The sequence below is a fragment of the Neovison vison genome, chromosome 7, assembly GCF_020171115.1.
Source record: "Neovison vison isolate M4711 chromosome 7, ASM_NN_V1, whole genome shotgun sequence".
Lineage (NCBI taxonomy): Eukaryota > Metazoa > Chordata > Mammalia > Carnivora > Mustelidae > Neogale > Neogale vison.
This window is the reverse complement of record NC_058097.1, coordinates 154,982,159-154,996,478: the sequence shown is the minus strand read 5'-3', so window position 1 is coordinate 154,996,478 and position 14,320 is coordinate 154,982,159. Positions and strand designations below refer to the sequence as shown.

At 52.8% G+C, this 14,320-nt stretch overlaps 1 protein-coding gene across 1 annotated transcript in view; it reads left to right on the top strand.

Moving 5' to 3' along the window:
- DCHS1 (dachsous cadherin-related 1) overlaps positions 1-14,320 on the top strand; it is a 45,069-nt gene that overhangs the window by 24,163 nt on the left and 6,586 nt on the right. Inside the window, exons 2-13 of the mRNA XM_044258736.1 lie at positions 66-1,976; positions 7,428-7,616; positions 7,714-7,945; positions 8,084-8,320; positions 8,663-9,688; positions 9,908-10,101; positions 10,321-10,417; positions 10,519-10,676; positions 10,875-11,739; positions 11,834-12,073; positions 12,163-12,288; positions 12,935-13,144. Of these exons, the coding sequence (XP_044114671.1) occupies positions 66-1,976; positions 7,428-7,616; positions 7,714-7,945; positions 8,084-8,320; positions 8,663-9,688; positions 9,908-10,101; positions 10,321-10,417; positions 10,519-10,676; positions 10,875-11,739; positions 11,834-12,073; positions 12,163-12,288; positions 12,935-13,144 (5,485 nt within the window). The remainder of the gene's footprint in view (positions 1-65; positions 1,977-7,427; positions 7,617-7,713; positions 7,946-8,083; positions 8,321-8,662; positions 9,689-9,907; positions 10,102-10,320; positions 10,418-10,518; positions 10,677-10,874; positions 11,740-11,833; positions 12,074-12,162; positions 12,289-12,934; positions 13,145-14,320) is intronic.

The following is a 14,320-nucleotide window of genomic DNA, read 5'->3' as shown; positions in this document are numbered from 1 at the left end:
TCCCTGGATTGATTCCACACACCCCCCATCCAACCATGACCTTTTTCCTTCTGCTTTTCTCCCAGGTCAGGGAGCCTGAGCTGGAGCCAGGGCCCAAGCTGGACCTGATTCAAAGCCTGAGATCAAGCCAGGCCTGGCGCCTGGTCTGGAGCTGGAGCACAAGTCATAACTGGACTGCCCCTGTCATGCAGAAGGAGGCGGGCATTGCACCTTCCTGCACTGGCATGCAGAGCTCCAGGCCCCCCCTGGTACCACTGCTGCTGCTGCTGCTGCTACTGGGGGCCAGGGTGTCAGGTGCCTGGGGTCAGGCCGGGAGCTTGGACCTACAGATTGATGAGGAGCAGCCGGCAGGCACACTGATTGGGGACATCAGTGCAGGGCTTCCACCAGGCATAGCAGCACCTCCCATGTACTTCATCTCCGCCCAAGAGGGCAGTGGGGTGGGCACAGACCTGGCCATTGATGAACACAGCGGAGTGGTCCGTACAGCCCGCGTCTTGGACCGTGAGCAGCGAGATCGTTACCGATTCACTGCAGTCACTCCTGACGGTGCCACCGTAGAAGTGACTGTGCGAGTGGCTGACATCAATGACCATGCTCCAGCCTTCCCACAGGCTCGGGCTGCCCTGCAGATACCTGAGCATACAGCCCTTGGCACACGATACCCGCTGGAGCCTGCGCGTGATGCAGATGCTGGCCGCCTAGGAACCCAAGGTTATGCACTGTCTGGTGATGGAGCTGGAGAGACCTTCCAGCTGGAGACACGTCCTGGTCCAGATGGGGCCCCCGTGCCAGAACTGGTAGTTACCGGGGAGCTGGACCGAGAGAACCGCTCACACTACATGCTGCAACTGGAGGCCTATGACGGTGGTTCACCCCCCCGGAGGGCCCAGGCCCTGCTGGATGTGACACTGCTGGACATCAATGACCATGCCCCAGCTTTCAATCAGAGCCGCTATCACGCTGTGGTGTCTGAGAGCCTGGCCCCTGGCAGTCCTGTCTTGCAGGTGTATGCATCTGATGCCGATTCTGGTGCCAATGGGGCTGTGACTTATGAGATCAACCGGAGGCAGAGTGAGGGTGATGGGCCCTTCTCCATTGACGCACACACAGGACTGCTGCGGCTGGAGCGGCCACTGGACTTTGAGCAACGGCGGGTCCATGAACTGGTGGTGCAGGCACGGGATGGTGGGGCGCACCCTGAGCTGGGCTCGGCCTTTGTGACTGTGAACGTGCGAGATGCCAACGACAATCAGCCCTCCATGACTGTCATCTTCCTGAGTGCTGATGGCTCCCCACGGGTGTCCGAGGCTGCCCCACCTGGCCAGCTTGTTGCTCGCATCTCTGTGTCAGACCCAGATGATGGCGACTTTGCTCATGTCAACGTTTCCCTGGAGGGTGGAGAGGGCCATTTTGCCCTCAGCACTCAGGACAGTGTCATCTACCTGGTGTGCGTGGCTCGGCAGCTGGATCGGGAGGAGAGGGATGCCTATAACTTGCGGGTTACCGCCACAGACTCAGGCTCACCCCCACTGCGGGCTGAGGCTACCTTTGTGCTGCATGTCACCGATGTTAATGACAATGCGCCTACCTTTGACCGTCAGCTCTACCGACCTGAGCCCCTTCCTGAAGTTGCACTGCCTGGCAGCTTCGTGGTGCGAGTGATGGCCCGGGATCCTGACCAGGGCAATAATGGTCAGGTCACCTACAGCCTGGCCCCTGGTGCCAACACCCGCTGGTTTTCCATCGACCCCACTTCAGGCATCATTACCACGGCTGCCTCGCTGGACTATGAATTGGAACCTCAGCCACAGTTGATTGTGGTGGCCACGGATGGGGGCTTACCTCCCCTTGCCTCATCTGCCACAGTCAGTGTGGCCCTGCAAGATGTGAATGATAATGAGCCCCAGTTCCAGAGGACTTTCTACAATGCCTCTCTGCCTGAGGGCACCCAGCCTGGAACCTGCTTCCTGCAGGTGGGTAAGTCCTGCACACAGTGGGATGCTGCTGTGGGCAGGAGTGAATTAAAGGGTCACAGAGGACCTCAGAACAGAAACCAAGCTTTACAGGTGTATCTGTTTATGGTAAGTCAGGTCAGAGGGTTTGATCCTCTGACAGATCCACAATCTGTGCAGAAGGTGAAGACGCATGACAAAAGGAGAAAACAGAGTGCAAGAGCTGGGCCAGGTAAGGCAGCTGAGGGAGTTAAGATCGGATCTAGAGGAAGAAGTGTCCTGTGGTGTCAGGAAGTGAGAGAGAATCTATAAAATCTCAAAGTTGTTCTGAAAGGCAGAGATGGTGATTCTGTGCACCCATGTGACTCCTGCTCCCCAAGAGAGCTGCCAGCATTTATGGAGCCCTCATCTAGTGCTGGGCTCTGCTGGTAGAAACCCCCATCCCTCTCCATGGAGCTGAGCCTTGAGGAGACGTTTGTGCTCAGGCACAAGTATGAGAGCTAATAACTATTTGTGAGATCCCAGATCAGGAAGACCTCTCTGAGGAGGAGATGGGACAGGAAGACCTCTCTGAGGAGGAGATGGAAGCCCTGGACAGACTCTGAGAGCCACAGAGTGCCTGCAGGTCAGGCCTAGATGAGACGGAGGGGGCATGAAACTGAAATGGCAGGCTAAGACCAGATTACAGAAGTCCTTGGACTCCAAGCTTTAAGGAGGTTAGGACTTTACTTCAAAGGCAAAGGAGGTCACTAAACTTCTTTGAGTCAGAAAAGGGCATGATTAAATTTTGTTTTTGTTTTTCTTAAACACTATGTGTTTGGAACAGTTTTAGATTCACAACAAAATTGAGTTGAGGACAAAGATTTCCCGTATACCCCCATCCCTATTCATGTAACATCCCCTGCCCCCCCTTATCTCCATCCCCACCAGAGTGGTTCATTTGTTCCAACTGATGAACCTACATTGACACATAATCACCCCAAATCCCAAAAAAATAGTTTACCGTAGGGTTCACTCTTGATGTACATTGTATAGGTTTGGACAAAATATATAACATATATGTATAATGGATGTACATGACATGCATTATAGTATTCTACAGAGTAGTTTCACTATCCTAAAAATCCTCTGTGCCCTACCTATTCATCCCTCCCTCCTTCCTACAGATTGTTTTTTTAGGAGGCTAACTTGCTTTAAGGATGGGTTAGATCAGTGGGTACGTGATATATTCAAGAATTAACTTACCCACTATAAGCTTGGTGCTGTGCTGGTCCCAGGGAACAAAGAAAGGACACAGTCTTGTTCCCAGGCAGGTCCCAGCTAGACAGGGAGACACACCAGTAACTAGTGCTGCATCACATGGCATATGAGGTGCTGTGAAAGTGCAGAGGAGGGGACCTTTGAAGAATCAATGAGACCTTGACAAATAGATTATATAGAGTATAGGGATGGGGATTCCAGGCCTACAGACAGAGCTGCAGAACCCCAGGATGTGCTCAGGAGACTGCATTGTTCAGGTTGGCCTCAGCTGTTCCGTTAAGAACTGCAGAGAGCTGAGACAAAATAGTAGACAGGGACCAGATTACAAGCAGGTCCAGATATTGCCTAATGTCCCCTCCAGGGGGCAAAAATCATTCCAAGTTGTGAACTGCTTTATCTTAAAAATCACAGGGGGCTGGGGCGCTTGGGTGGCTCAGTCAGTGAAGCATCTACCTTCCACTCAGCTCGTCATCCAGGGTCCTGGTATCAAGCCCCACACTGGGCTCCCTGCTCAGCAGGGAGCCTGCTTCTCCCTCTCCCACTCCCCTGCTTGTTCTCGCCCTCTATCTCTTCTCTGTCAAATAAATCTTTTTTTTTTTTTTTTTAAAGAGATCATTTAAAAACCCACAGGGGGCCAATGAGGGGTTCTAGTCAAATCTGATATGTCTTTTGGGAGGACTGCTTTGGCTGCATCATGGAGTATGGACGCAGGACAGAAAACAGGATGTAAGAAAGCCTCTTAGGAGACTAGTGCTTGAAGTCTTTACATCTCAGAAGTCCACCATATCCCTGAGCATCTTCTCAGGGGCTGCCTATTGGCCTAGACTTCAGGCAGTGCCTGGACCCAGCTGATGCCTTGCCCTCTGACTAGACTCTGGGTATTTGCCTGCCTGGTGCTATCCAGCTCCCATCCACTTTCCCATGTGTTTTCTCTCCCTCTTGGCGCAGGACCAATAGGTGACAGCTTCTAAATTTCTTATTCACTAGTGCTTGAAGTAAGAGAGCAACTCTCCAGAGGGTTTCCTGGAGTTTTCACTCTCAGTAACTATAGGCAATGAGAGTAAAAATGACTACAGTGTTTGTATCTGTTAGAAGAAGTCTTAATATTGGATGCATTAAGTATACATTTATCAAGTATCTACCATGTGCTAGTCATTGTCTTAGGGACAAAGAATACAATAATGAATGAGTCATTACCCCCTACTTCATGGTGTTTATAGTCTAGAGGGGAGATCATTGTGCAAAGAAATAGTTGCACTGAAATAAAAGAAAAAAAAACACCTTCCATAACGGGGACTTATGTGAGGTACAGATAGGCAATTTGAATGCATCACCAAAGAGGTGACACTTAAGCTGAGACTCACAGGCTGAGCAGGAGTTTGTGAGGGGGCTGAATGGTGGGGAGAAGGGGTCCAGGCACAGGTGACATGCCCAGAGCGGAGAGAGAGCCTGACTTGTTCAGAAGCTACAAGTAGCTCAGTGTCTCTGGAGTTCAAGGTGTGCAGTGGGTGAGTGGGAAGTGGGAGTGCAGGTAGGCCACCCAGTGAGGACCCAAGCCAAGGGTTTGAGGACTTTTCTTTAGAGAACATTGAAGATTTTCGAGTAGAAGTTTAATATGACCATATTTGCTTTCTCCAAAGATGCTTTTGGTAGTTAGTATAAAGTAGTGATTCATGACTGGGAGTGATTTTTCCCTCTGGAGGGGACATTAGACAATGTCCGGAGACTTCTGATTGTCACAACTGGTGGGATGCTACTGACACCTAGCACATAGGGGCCAGGGAGCTGTCAGATATCTTATAGTGCATATGACAGCACCACAACAAAGAATTACCTGGTCCAAACTGTCAGACATGCTAAGGACCAGAAATCCTGGGGTAAAGGACAGATTAGAGGGCCAGAAACCTTTGAGAAGGGAATCACAATAGTCCAGGGCATAGATGACTCAGGCCTAAATCAGGACAGTGATAATGGTGATGGAGAGGAATAGACAAATAGGAGAGATAATGAGGATTTACTTAGTCCCTAGTTGATTGATATACCAGGAGAGGAAAAGGGAAGAACAGATTTCTGGCTTGAGCAGCTACGTGGATGGAAGAGTCATTAGAGGGGGTTGGAATGATCATGAATTTAGCTTTGGACAGGCTGGATTTAAGGTGCCTGTGGGACATCCAAGTGGAGATGTTGAGCAGGCATCTGGATGTACAGGTCTGGAGCTCAGAGGACTGGTCTAGGTCAAAGTGCAGACAATGGTCAAAGCCACGGAAGTGGAAGAGAAGGTCCTGAGGGAGCATGCAGAGTGAGAAGAGGCCAAGGAGAGATTCCAGGGAGCAACAGTGTGTGAGAACAGGCAGTGGAAAGGGAGGCAGAGGAATGTGGAGGGGACGGTAGTGGGAGGAGAAGCAGGCGACACCTGGAAAGGAGGTCAGGATGGGGTAGATGCTGTAAGTTTGTGGTCTGGAAGGAACTTTAGAAAATTCACAGATAAGGGTCTCTATTTCCTCCCTGAAATACTGCATTCGATGAGGGCTAGGGAGTGGGTGGGGACAAAAGGAGAGAGATGGCAAGAGAAGGAGCTGACCAAGGCTGGACTGGGAGCAGGGCTGAGAGCCTGCTGGGAAGGGAGACAGTGCATTTGCAGTGGAGCTGCACAGGGCGGGAAGTTCACTTCTGCCTTGGTCATTTCCAGTCAGTGGCCCCTACGCCTTTTGGGGTCACTTCCTGACAACTTCCCCTGACCACTATTTATTGCTTTCTTCCTGCAGCGAGTCAGAGGGCAAAGGTCTTTAACAGCTTCTGGAGATGGTGCCACAGCTGGGCTGCAGCCTGCCTGGATTGATGCGGGGGGATGTTTGTCTCCTGGGATATCTGGGCCCACAGCCATAGTAAAGAGTTGGAGCAGGAGCTGTTTCCAGGGTCAGCCATGGCAGGGCTTTAGAGTCTCTCTGGAGGGTAAACAGTGCCACAAATCACTTCCATCAAGGGCCTGGGCAACAATCAGAAGTCCTTGGCTAGCCTTCTCTCTGAGGAACATTTTCTGGCTAAGAAGAGGGAACTCTCCAGCCTCCTCTTACAGCATGACATGACCCTAGGACCCCTGTATCCACAGAGAGTACTTTGTCACAGTCTACAGCAGTCAGCACCAGCTAACACACTGTCAGAGGTCTAATGTGCACCCAACGTATAAAACTTAGTTTGAAGGAAGGTTTTGTTGTCAGGGTAATCAGAATGTCCATCTACTCATTCAACAAATATATGCAGAGAACTCCAGTGTGCCTGGCCCTGTCCTGGGCTCAGAAGCTTTCAGAATGGTGTCTCCTGTCGCCCTGGCTCTGAAATGTTTAGAGGCTTCTGACATTAATGTCTAATAGTTCAACTTTTCCTGAGCCTGTCTGGGGGATACCCAAGAATTAAGCAGGAGAGCCTTCCCCTACTTCTTAGTTTTGAGGAGCCCCCTGGACTTAAGACCTTGACTTCCCATAGACCAGCCATTCTCCCTCTCTCACTTCCAGGGAGGTCCTCATCATGGGCAGATTCTGTATTTCTAAATTTGTGAACTCTCTAAAATTTTATTGTAACCCCCAAGTCGATACTCATGGAGCTTTTGCAGTCATTCCCCGACATGTGCAGAACGATGAAGAATTCAAGTGGACTGGTGGGCACATTCCAGGCAACGCTCTGCCTTCATGTTTCAGCTCATACTGTAAACAACGGTCCCTCCTGCGGTCTATTTAGTGCCACATTTTTCACATTTTTGTCCCTTTTGTTTGGTGATTTGCTCTTTAAAATGATCCCCAAGTGTAGTGCTAAAGTGCTGCTTCGTGTTCCTAAACCTTATGAAGATAATACATGTGTTAGATAAGTTTCATTCAGATGTGACTTACAGTGCCATGGGCTGTGGATTCAAGTTAATGAATCAACAATATATATTACATTAGGCGTCTTCAAACAGAAACATACTTAAAACAAAGTTATATATTGACCAGCTGACAAAAATGTTGTAACTAGAAGCTCACAGGAACCTCAACCAGGTGGTGAGGTCTGAGGCGGTGAGGTTGGGTTTTGGCCCACGTCCTACTTGTCCCCTCTCTGTATCCTCTCTCCAGAGACCCTGGCACCCAGCTGGCCCAGGGATGCTCCTTCTAATTGCCACTTAGCTCTGCATCTTCTGGTCAAAAAGAAGGGGCATCACTCACCCCAGCCTCTCCCTAGGTGACAGCCACAGATGCAGACAGTGGTCCATTTGGCCTCCTCTCCTATTCCTTGGGTGCCGGTCTTGGTGCCTCAGGGTCTCCCCCGTTCCGCATCGATGCCCACAGTGGTGATGTGTGCACAACCCGGATCCTGGACCGAGATCAGGGGCCCTCAAGCTTCGACTTCACAGTGACGGCTGTGGACGGGGTGAGTGGGCAGACTGTGGACAGGTTGGGATGTTGGGATAAGGCATTTACCAGAGCCAGACAGGGCCCATCTGACTTACTGCTGCCTGTCTCCCTAGGGAGGCCTCAAGTCCATGGTATACGTAAAAGTGTTTGTGTCAGACGAGAATGACAACCCCCCGCAGTTTTATCCACGGGAGTATGCTGCCAGTCTGAGTGCGCAGAGTACACCAGGCACAGCTGTACTGAGGGTGCGTGCCCATGACCCTGATCAGGGGCCCCACGGGCGACTCTCCTACCACATCCTGGCTGGCAATAACCCCCCACTCTTTGCCTTGGATGAGCACTCAGGTGAGGAGCCTCCCATTCCCCGGGCTTGTCCCTGGACCCTTCTTCCCACCTACTTAAATGAAGTACTGCCCCCCTTCCCATAACCTTTCTACCTCTATGCTGTTTCCTTACGTACTCTGCTTCTGTCCCTTCTCCCAGGGCTGTTGACAGTAGCCTGGCCCTTGGCCAGACGGGCCAACTCTGTGGTGCAGCTGGAGATTGGGGCTCAGGATGGAGGTGGCCTGCAGGCAGAGCCCAGTGCCCGTGTCAACGTCAGCATTGTGCCTGGAACCCCTGTGCCACCAGTATTTGAGCAACTACAGTATGTCTTTTCTGTACCAGAGGATGTGGCACCAGGCACCACTGTGGGCATAGTCCAGGCACACAATCCACCAGGTATCAGTTATCATTATACCCTTCTGGTGCTCTACCCAGCCACCCCAACATAACCCATCTCAAAGTACCCTAGAGTATCACACCATAGATAGCTGCAGTATAAAACATGTAGGTTCAAATCCCCAGCACATCCCTGGGCACAGTGCAGGCACTCGCCTTCATCCGCAGGCACATGAAGTATCACCTTAGTGCCACCCAGCATCTCTGCCACCACCTGCCCCTCCCCCTAATAGTTTGAAAGACACAGTATGGATAGTCCTTAGCCTTCCTTGAAATTGGAGTCTAGGCCCCAATTCAGTAGGTGTTTCCATCACTTTCTTGACTCCTCTCTCCTTCCTCTAGGTCGCTTGGGGTCTGTGACTCTTGCCCTATCAGGCGGGGATCCCCGAGGACTCTTCTCCTTAGATGGGGCCTCAGGGCTATTACAAACACTTCGCCCTCTGGACCGGGAGCTGCTGGGACCAGTGCTGGAGCTGGAGGTGCGGGCAGGCAGTGGAGTGCCCCCAGCTTTTGCTGTAGCTCGGGTGCGTGTGCTGCTGGATGATGTGAATGACAACTCCCCTGCCTTCCCTGCACCTGAAGACACAGTGTTGCTGCCACCAAACACTGCCCCAGGGACTCCCATTTATACACTTCGGGCCCTGGACCCTGATGCAGGCATTAACAGTCGAGTCACCTTTACCCTGCTTGCTGGGGGCGGTGGGGCCTTCACTGTGGACCCCACTACAGGCCATGTACGGCTTATGGGACCTCTGGGGCCCCCAGGGGGGCCAGCCCATGAGCTGGAGCTGGAGGCCCGGGATGGAGGCTCCCCACCCCGCACCAGCCACTTTCGACTACGGGTGGTGGTACAGGACCTGGGGACCCGTGGGCTGGCTCCTCATTTTGACAGCCCTACCTACCGTGTGGACCTGCCCTCAGGCACCACCCCTGGAACTCAGGTCTTGCAAGTGCAAGCTCAAGCACCAGATGGGGGCCCCATTACCTACCATCTTGCAGCAGATGGGCCAAGTAGCCCCTTTGGCCTGGAACCACAGAGCGGTTGGCTATGGGTGCGAGCAGCACTGGACCGTGAGGCCCAGGAGTTGTACACACTGAAGGTAATGGCAGTGTCTGGGTCCAAAGCTGAGTTGGGGCAGCAGACAGGCACAACCACCGTGAGGGTCAGCATCCTCAACCAGAATGACCACAGTCCCCGCTTGTCTGAGGAGCCCACCTTCCTGGCTGTGGCTGAGAACCAGCCCCCAGGGACCAGCGTGGGCCGGGTCTTTGCCACTGACCGAGACTCGGGACCCAATGGACGTCTGACCTACAGCCTGCGACCGCTGTCAGAAGACAGCAAGGCCTTCCGCATCCATCCCCAGACTGGTGAGCACTGGGCCCCAAATTCTGAGACCTCATAGCCTCATCCTCAGCCTGGTGAATACCCAGACAGAATCCCCAGACCCCTGCCATTAGGACCAGGACTGAGCCTGGACTTTCACCCTGGCATTCCCTCCCACTCCCTAAACCCCAGCTTCTCAGCTGCAGGCCTCAGGCTGTACATCCCTAGCTACCCCATACATGATCCCTATCCTGCACTCCCAGGAGAAATGACCACACTCCAAACCCTGGATCGAGAGCGGCAGAGCAGCTACCAGCTCCTGGTGCAGGTGCAGGATGGGGGAAGCCCACCCCGTAGTACCACAGGCACCGTGCACATTGCAGTACTCGACCTCAACGACAACAGCCCCAGCTTCCTGCAAGCTTCTGGGGCAGCTGGCGGGGGCCTCCCTATACAGGTATGTGAAGTGGCAGAACCTTGCCCGGAAAAAATGTGAGAGGTCATGGGGGGTCTCCCCACAGAGCTGTAGGAGTAGGTAAGAGAGACTGGCTCTTGAAACAGGTGTGAGAGCAAGAAAGGGGCTCTGCCTGCATTCAAGTGAGGGGAACTTGATTAACCCTGAGATATCTCAAAAACAGGAAGGACACAGCTATTCGTGAGTTGTGTGTCCCCACAGGTACCAGATCGAGTGCCTCCAGGAACACTGGTGACAACTCTGCAGGCCAGGGATCCAGATGAGGGGGAGAATGGCACCATCTTGTACACACTAACTGGTATGGGGAGTGGTGTGGAGAGAAGGAAGTTGGTGGGGATGACATGACCTGCCCAGCTCTGGGAAACAGGCCTTCACTCTTCTTCCTCTGCCTGTTCCCAGGTCCTGGCTCAGAGCTCTTCTCTCTTCACCCTCATTCGGGGGAGCTGCTCACGGCAGCACCCCTGATCCGAGCAGAGCGGCCACACTACGTACTGACGTTGAGTGCTCACGACCAAGGAAGCCCCCCTCGGAGCTCCAGCCTCCAGCTGCTGGTGCAGGTACAGCTGACCTTCCTTAAATCTGTCCACTTCTTGTCAGCCACAGCTATGGGCTCCTCCAAGAAATATGGCTTTGCAGAATCCTTACGCCCTCTAGTCAGGCTACTCTGACTACCCTTCCAGCTACCCAGCCGGCCAGCCCAGACCCCTTTTACACGGATCCCCCTGATTCTGTCCTTCCTCCTCGGTCCACAACAGGTGCTTCCCTCAGTTCGCTCCGCTGAGCCCCCACCGGATCCCTCAGAGCCAGATCCAGCGGCTCCAGTGCCCATCGTGTTGACGGTGACAGCGACGGAAGGGCTGCAGCCAGGCTCCCTGTTGGGCTCTGTGGCGTCGCCGGAGCCGGCAGGGGTGGGCGCACTTACCTACACGTTGGTGGGCGGTGCCGACCCGGAGGGTACCTTCGCGCTGGACGCGGCCTCGGGGCGCTTGTACCTGGCGCGTCCCCTGGACTTCGAGGCAGGCCCGACGTGGCGTGCTCTCACTGTGCGCGCTGAGGGGCCGGGAGGCGCGGGTGCGCGGCTGGTGCGCGTGCAGGTGCGCGTGCAGGACGAGAACGAGCACGCGCCCGTCTTCGCGCGCGATCCACTGGCGTTGGCGCTGCCGGAGAACCCGGACCCTGGCGCCGCGCTGTACACCTTCCGCGCGTCGGACGCCGACGGCCCCGGTCCCAACAGCGACGTCCGCTACCGCCTGCTGCGCCAGGAGCCTCCAGTGCCTGCGCTGCGCCTGGACGCGCGCACTGGCGCCCTCAGCGCGCCCCGAGGCCTGGACCGGGAGACCACACCCGCCCTGCTGCTGCTCGTGGAAGCCACCGACCGGCCCGCCAACGCCAGTCGCCGCCGTGCAGCGCGAGTCTCCGCGCGGGTCTTTGTCACAGATGAGAATGACAATGCGCCCGTCTTCGCCTCACCCTCACGTGTGCGCATCCCTGAGGATCAGCCTCCCGGGCCGGTGGCGCTGCACGTGGTAGCGCGAGACCCAGACTTGGGTGAAGCCGCACGCGTGTCCTATCGCCTGGCAGCTGGCGGGGACGGCTACTTCCGGCTACACTCCAGCACAGGTGAGCTGGGCAGGTAGGAGGTTGGGGCGAGGGAGGGTGCTGATGGGAAGTGAGTGTTGAGGTTTCTTTCCAACCTGCCCTACTGCTCACCTAGGAGCGCTGTCGGTGGTGCGGTCCCTGGACCGGGAACAGCGAGCTGAGCACGTACTGACCGTGGTGGCCTCCGACCACGGCTCCCCGCCACGCTCAGCCACGCAGCTCCTGACGGTCAGTGTTGCTGACGTCAACGACGAGGCACCCGCTTTCCAGCAGCAGGAGTACAGTGTCCTCCTGCGTGAGAACAGCCCGCCTGGTACTTCTCTACTCACTCTGCGGGCAACCGACCCAGACCTAGGTAAAACCTGAGCGGATGAGTGAAGAGGGTAACTGGGCAAGAAAGGTTATATTTACCCTCTGATCTCCCTCCATGTTGCCCCTTCTCAGGGGCCAACGGGCAGGTGACATATGGAGGCATCTCTGGCGAAAGCTTCTCCCTGGATCCAGACACTGGAGTCCTCACGACTCTTCGGGCCCTGGACCGGGAGGAGCAGGAGGAAATCAACCTGACAGGTACACATTGACTGGATCTGAAAAGCCTGGGGTGTTATAAGCACCAGTGTTACTTGGGCAGAACCCCCAAACTACCTTCTAGTAGCTTCCACCTATTATAGCATAGCGTGTTATTTTTCCTATCCCTTTGGGGAGGGAAGTGTTGGTCAGATGGCAAGGTGACCTGACTTCTAGGCAGTTGCCATTGTGATCACACAAACTCTCAAATACATAATGCCACAGCTCTGTCCTTTAGGATTCCCTCAGATTATACTGTGGTCATCTAACAGAAAAGCATATTGGTAGTGAGTACCATAGAGGTTAAGTGACTTGTGCAAGCTAACACACAGCTTGGAAGTGGTAGAGCTGGAACCTGAACCCACATCTTTTGATACCTTGTTGAGTGCCTTTTCTGTCACACTACCACTAATCCAAGATCCATCTTGCATGCAGTAAGGTATGAGAAGTGGGAAGAAAAAAAGGTCTTCTGACATGTATATTTATGTGTGCATGTACACATGTAGGCACCCATGTACTTGCAGAGTGTGGAGAGACGGACATTTTCTGGTTCATATGTGCACCTGGTGAACATGTGCGAATGCTGTGTTGTGTGGGTTTCTCCATGGATGGGAGCAGGCTACATCTTACTGATTTTGCTTCCCCACAGTGTATGCCCGGGACAGGGGCTCACCCCCACTGCTGACCCATGTCACAGTGCGAGTGACTGTAGAGGATGAAAATGACCATGCCCCAACCTTTGGGAGTGCCCACCTCTCCCTGGAGGTGCCTGAGGGCCAGGACCCCCAGACCCTTACGGTGCTGCGGGCCTCTGACCCAGACGTGGGAGCCAATGGGCAGCTGCGCTACCGCATCCTGGGTGAGAACTGTCCCATACCTGCTAACCTAGCACCCACTCTTTGTGTGCTTATGTCAGCCTCAATGTGTCTAGGTTTCCTTTCTCTTTTCTTGGTCTTCTACCTTTTCAATCATGCATATATGTGTTTGAGTATCTCTTTCTATGCCTTTTCAGCTCTTTATGTCTCTCTGTGTCTCTATTTCTATTTTTCTGTTTCTTTCCTTTTTCTTTCTTGTTTCTCCCTGTGGAGCACTTATTCTCAAACTTTTTGAGAGTCTGAGTAACCCTTGATATTTTTAATTTTTTTTAAAGATTTTATTTATTTATTTGACAGACAGAGATCACAAGTAGGCAGAGAGGCAGGCAGAGAGAGAGGGAGGAAACAGGCTCCCCACTGAGCAGAGAGCCTGGTGCTCTCTGGGCAAGAGAGCGGGGCTTTATCCCAAGACCCTGAGATCATGACCTGAGCTGAAGGCAGAGGATTTAACCCACTGAGCCACCCAGGTGCCCCGATATTTTTAATTTTTGAGAACCTTGAAGAGTTTTGTACATGATATCAATATTTGTTGATGTAATAATATAACAAACATATAATATAAATACGTGTGTATTTATGTATGTAATAACACATGACATCAGTATTTGCTATATTAGATATTAAAGCTGAGAAAATCTTAAAATGCCATTGTAAAAAGCCAGTGAATATCCTGCTTACTGTATTTCTTTATAGGCACAAGGAAATATTAGAAGTTCAAATAATTTGTTGGACAGCAAAGATTATAGCAGGCGTAACTAAAAGCAAGTAAAAACCGAATGAGTCAGGTGCCTGGGTGGCTAAGTCGGTTAAGCATCTGCCTTCAGCTCAGGTCATAATCCCGGGGTTCTGGGATCGAGCCCCATGTTGGGCTCAGCAGGGAACCGCTTCTCCCTCTACCTGCTGCTCCTGTGCTTGTGCACACTCGTGCACTCTCTCTCTCTCTCTTTCTCTGTCAAATAAAATCTTTAAAACAACAGCAACAACAAAAAACTGAATGAATCTCTGAAAATACGTTTATGCTCTAAACTTTCTATATTCTAGAAGACATAAGAAACTGTAAGCACACGTTGCATTACTACCCAAGTGATGTCATCGTTTGTCATGCAGCATTCAGACTCTACTGTACATTTGTGAGATACTAAGAATTAACAAAGACATAT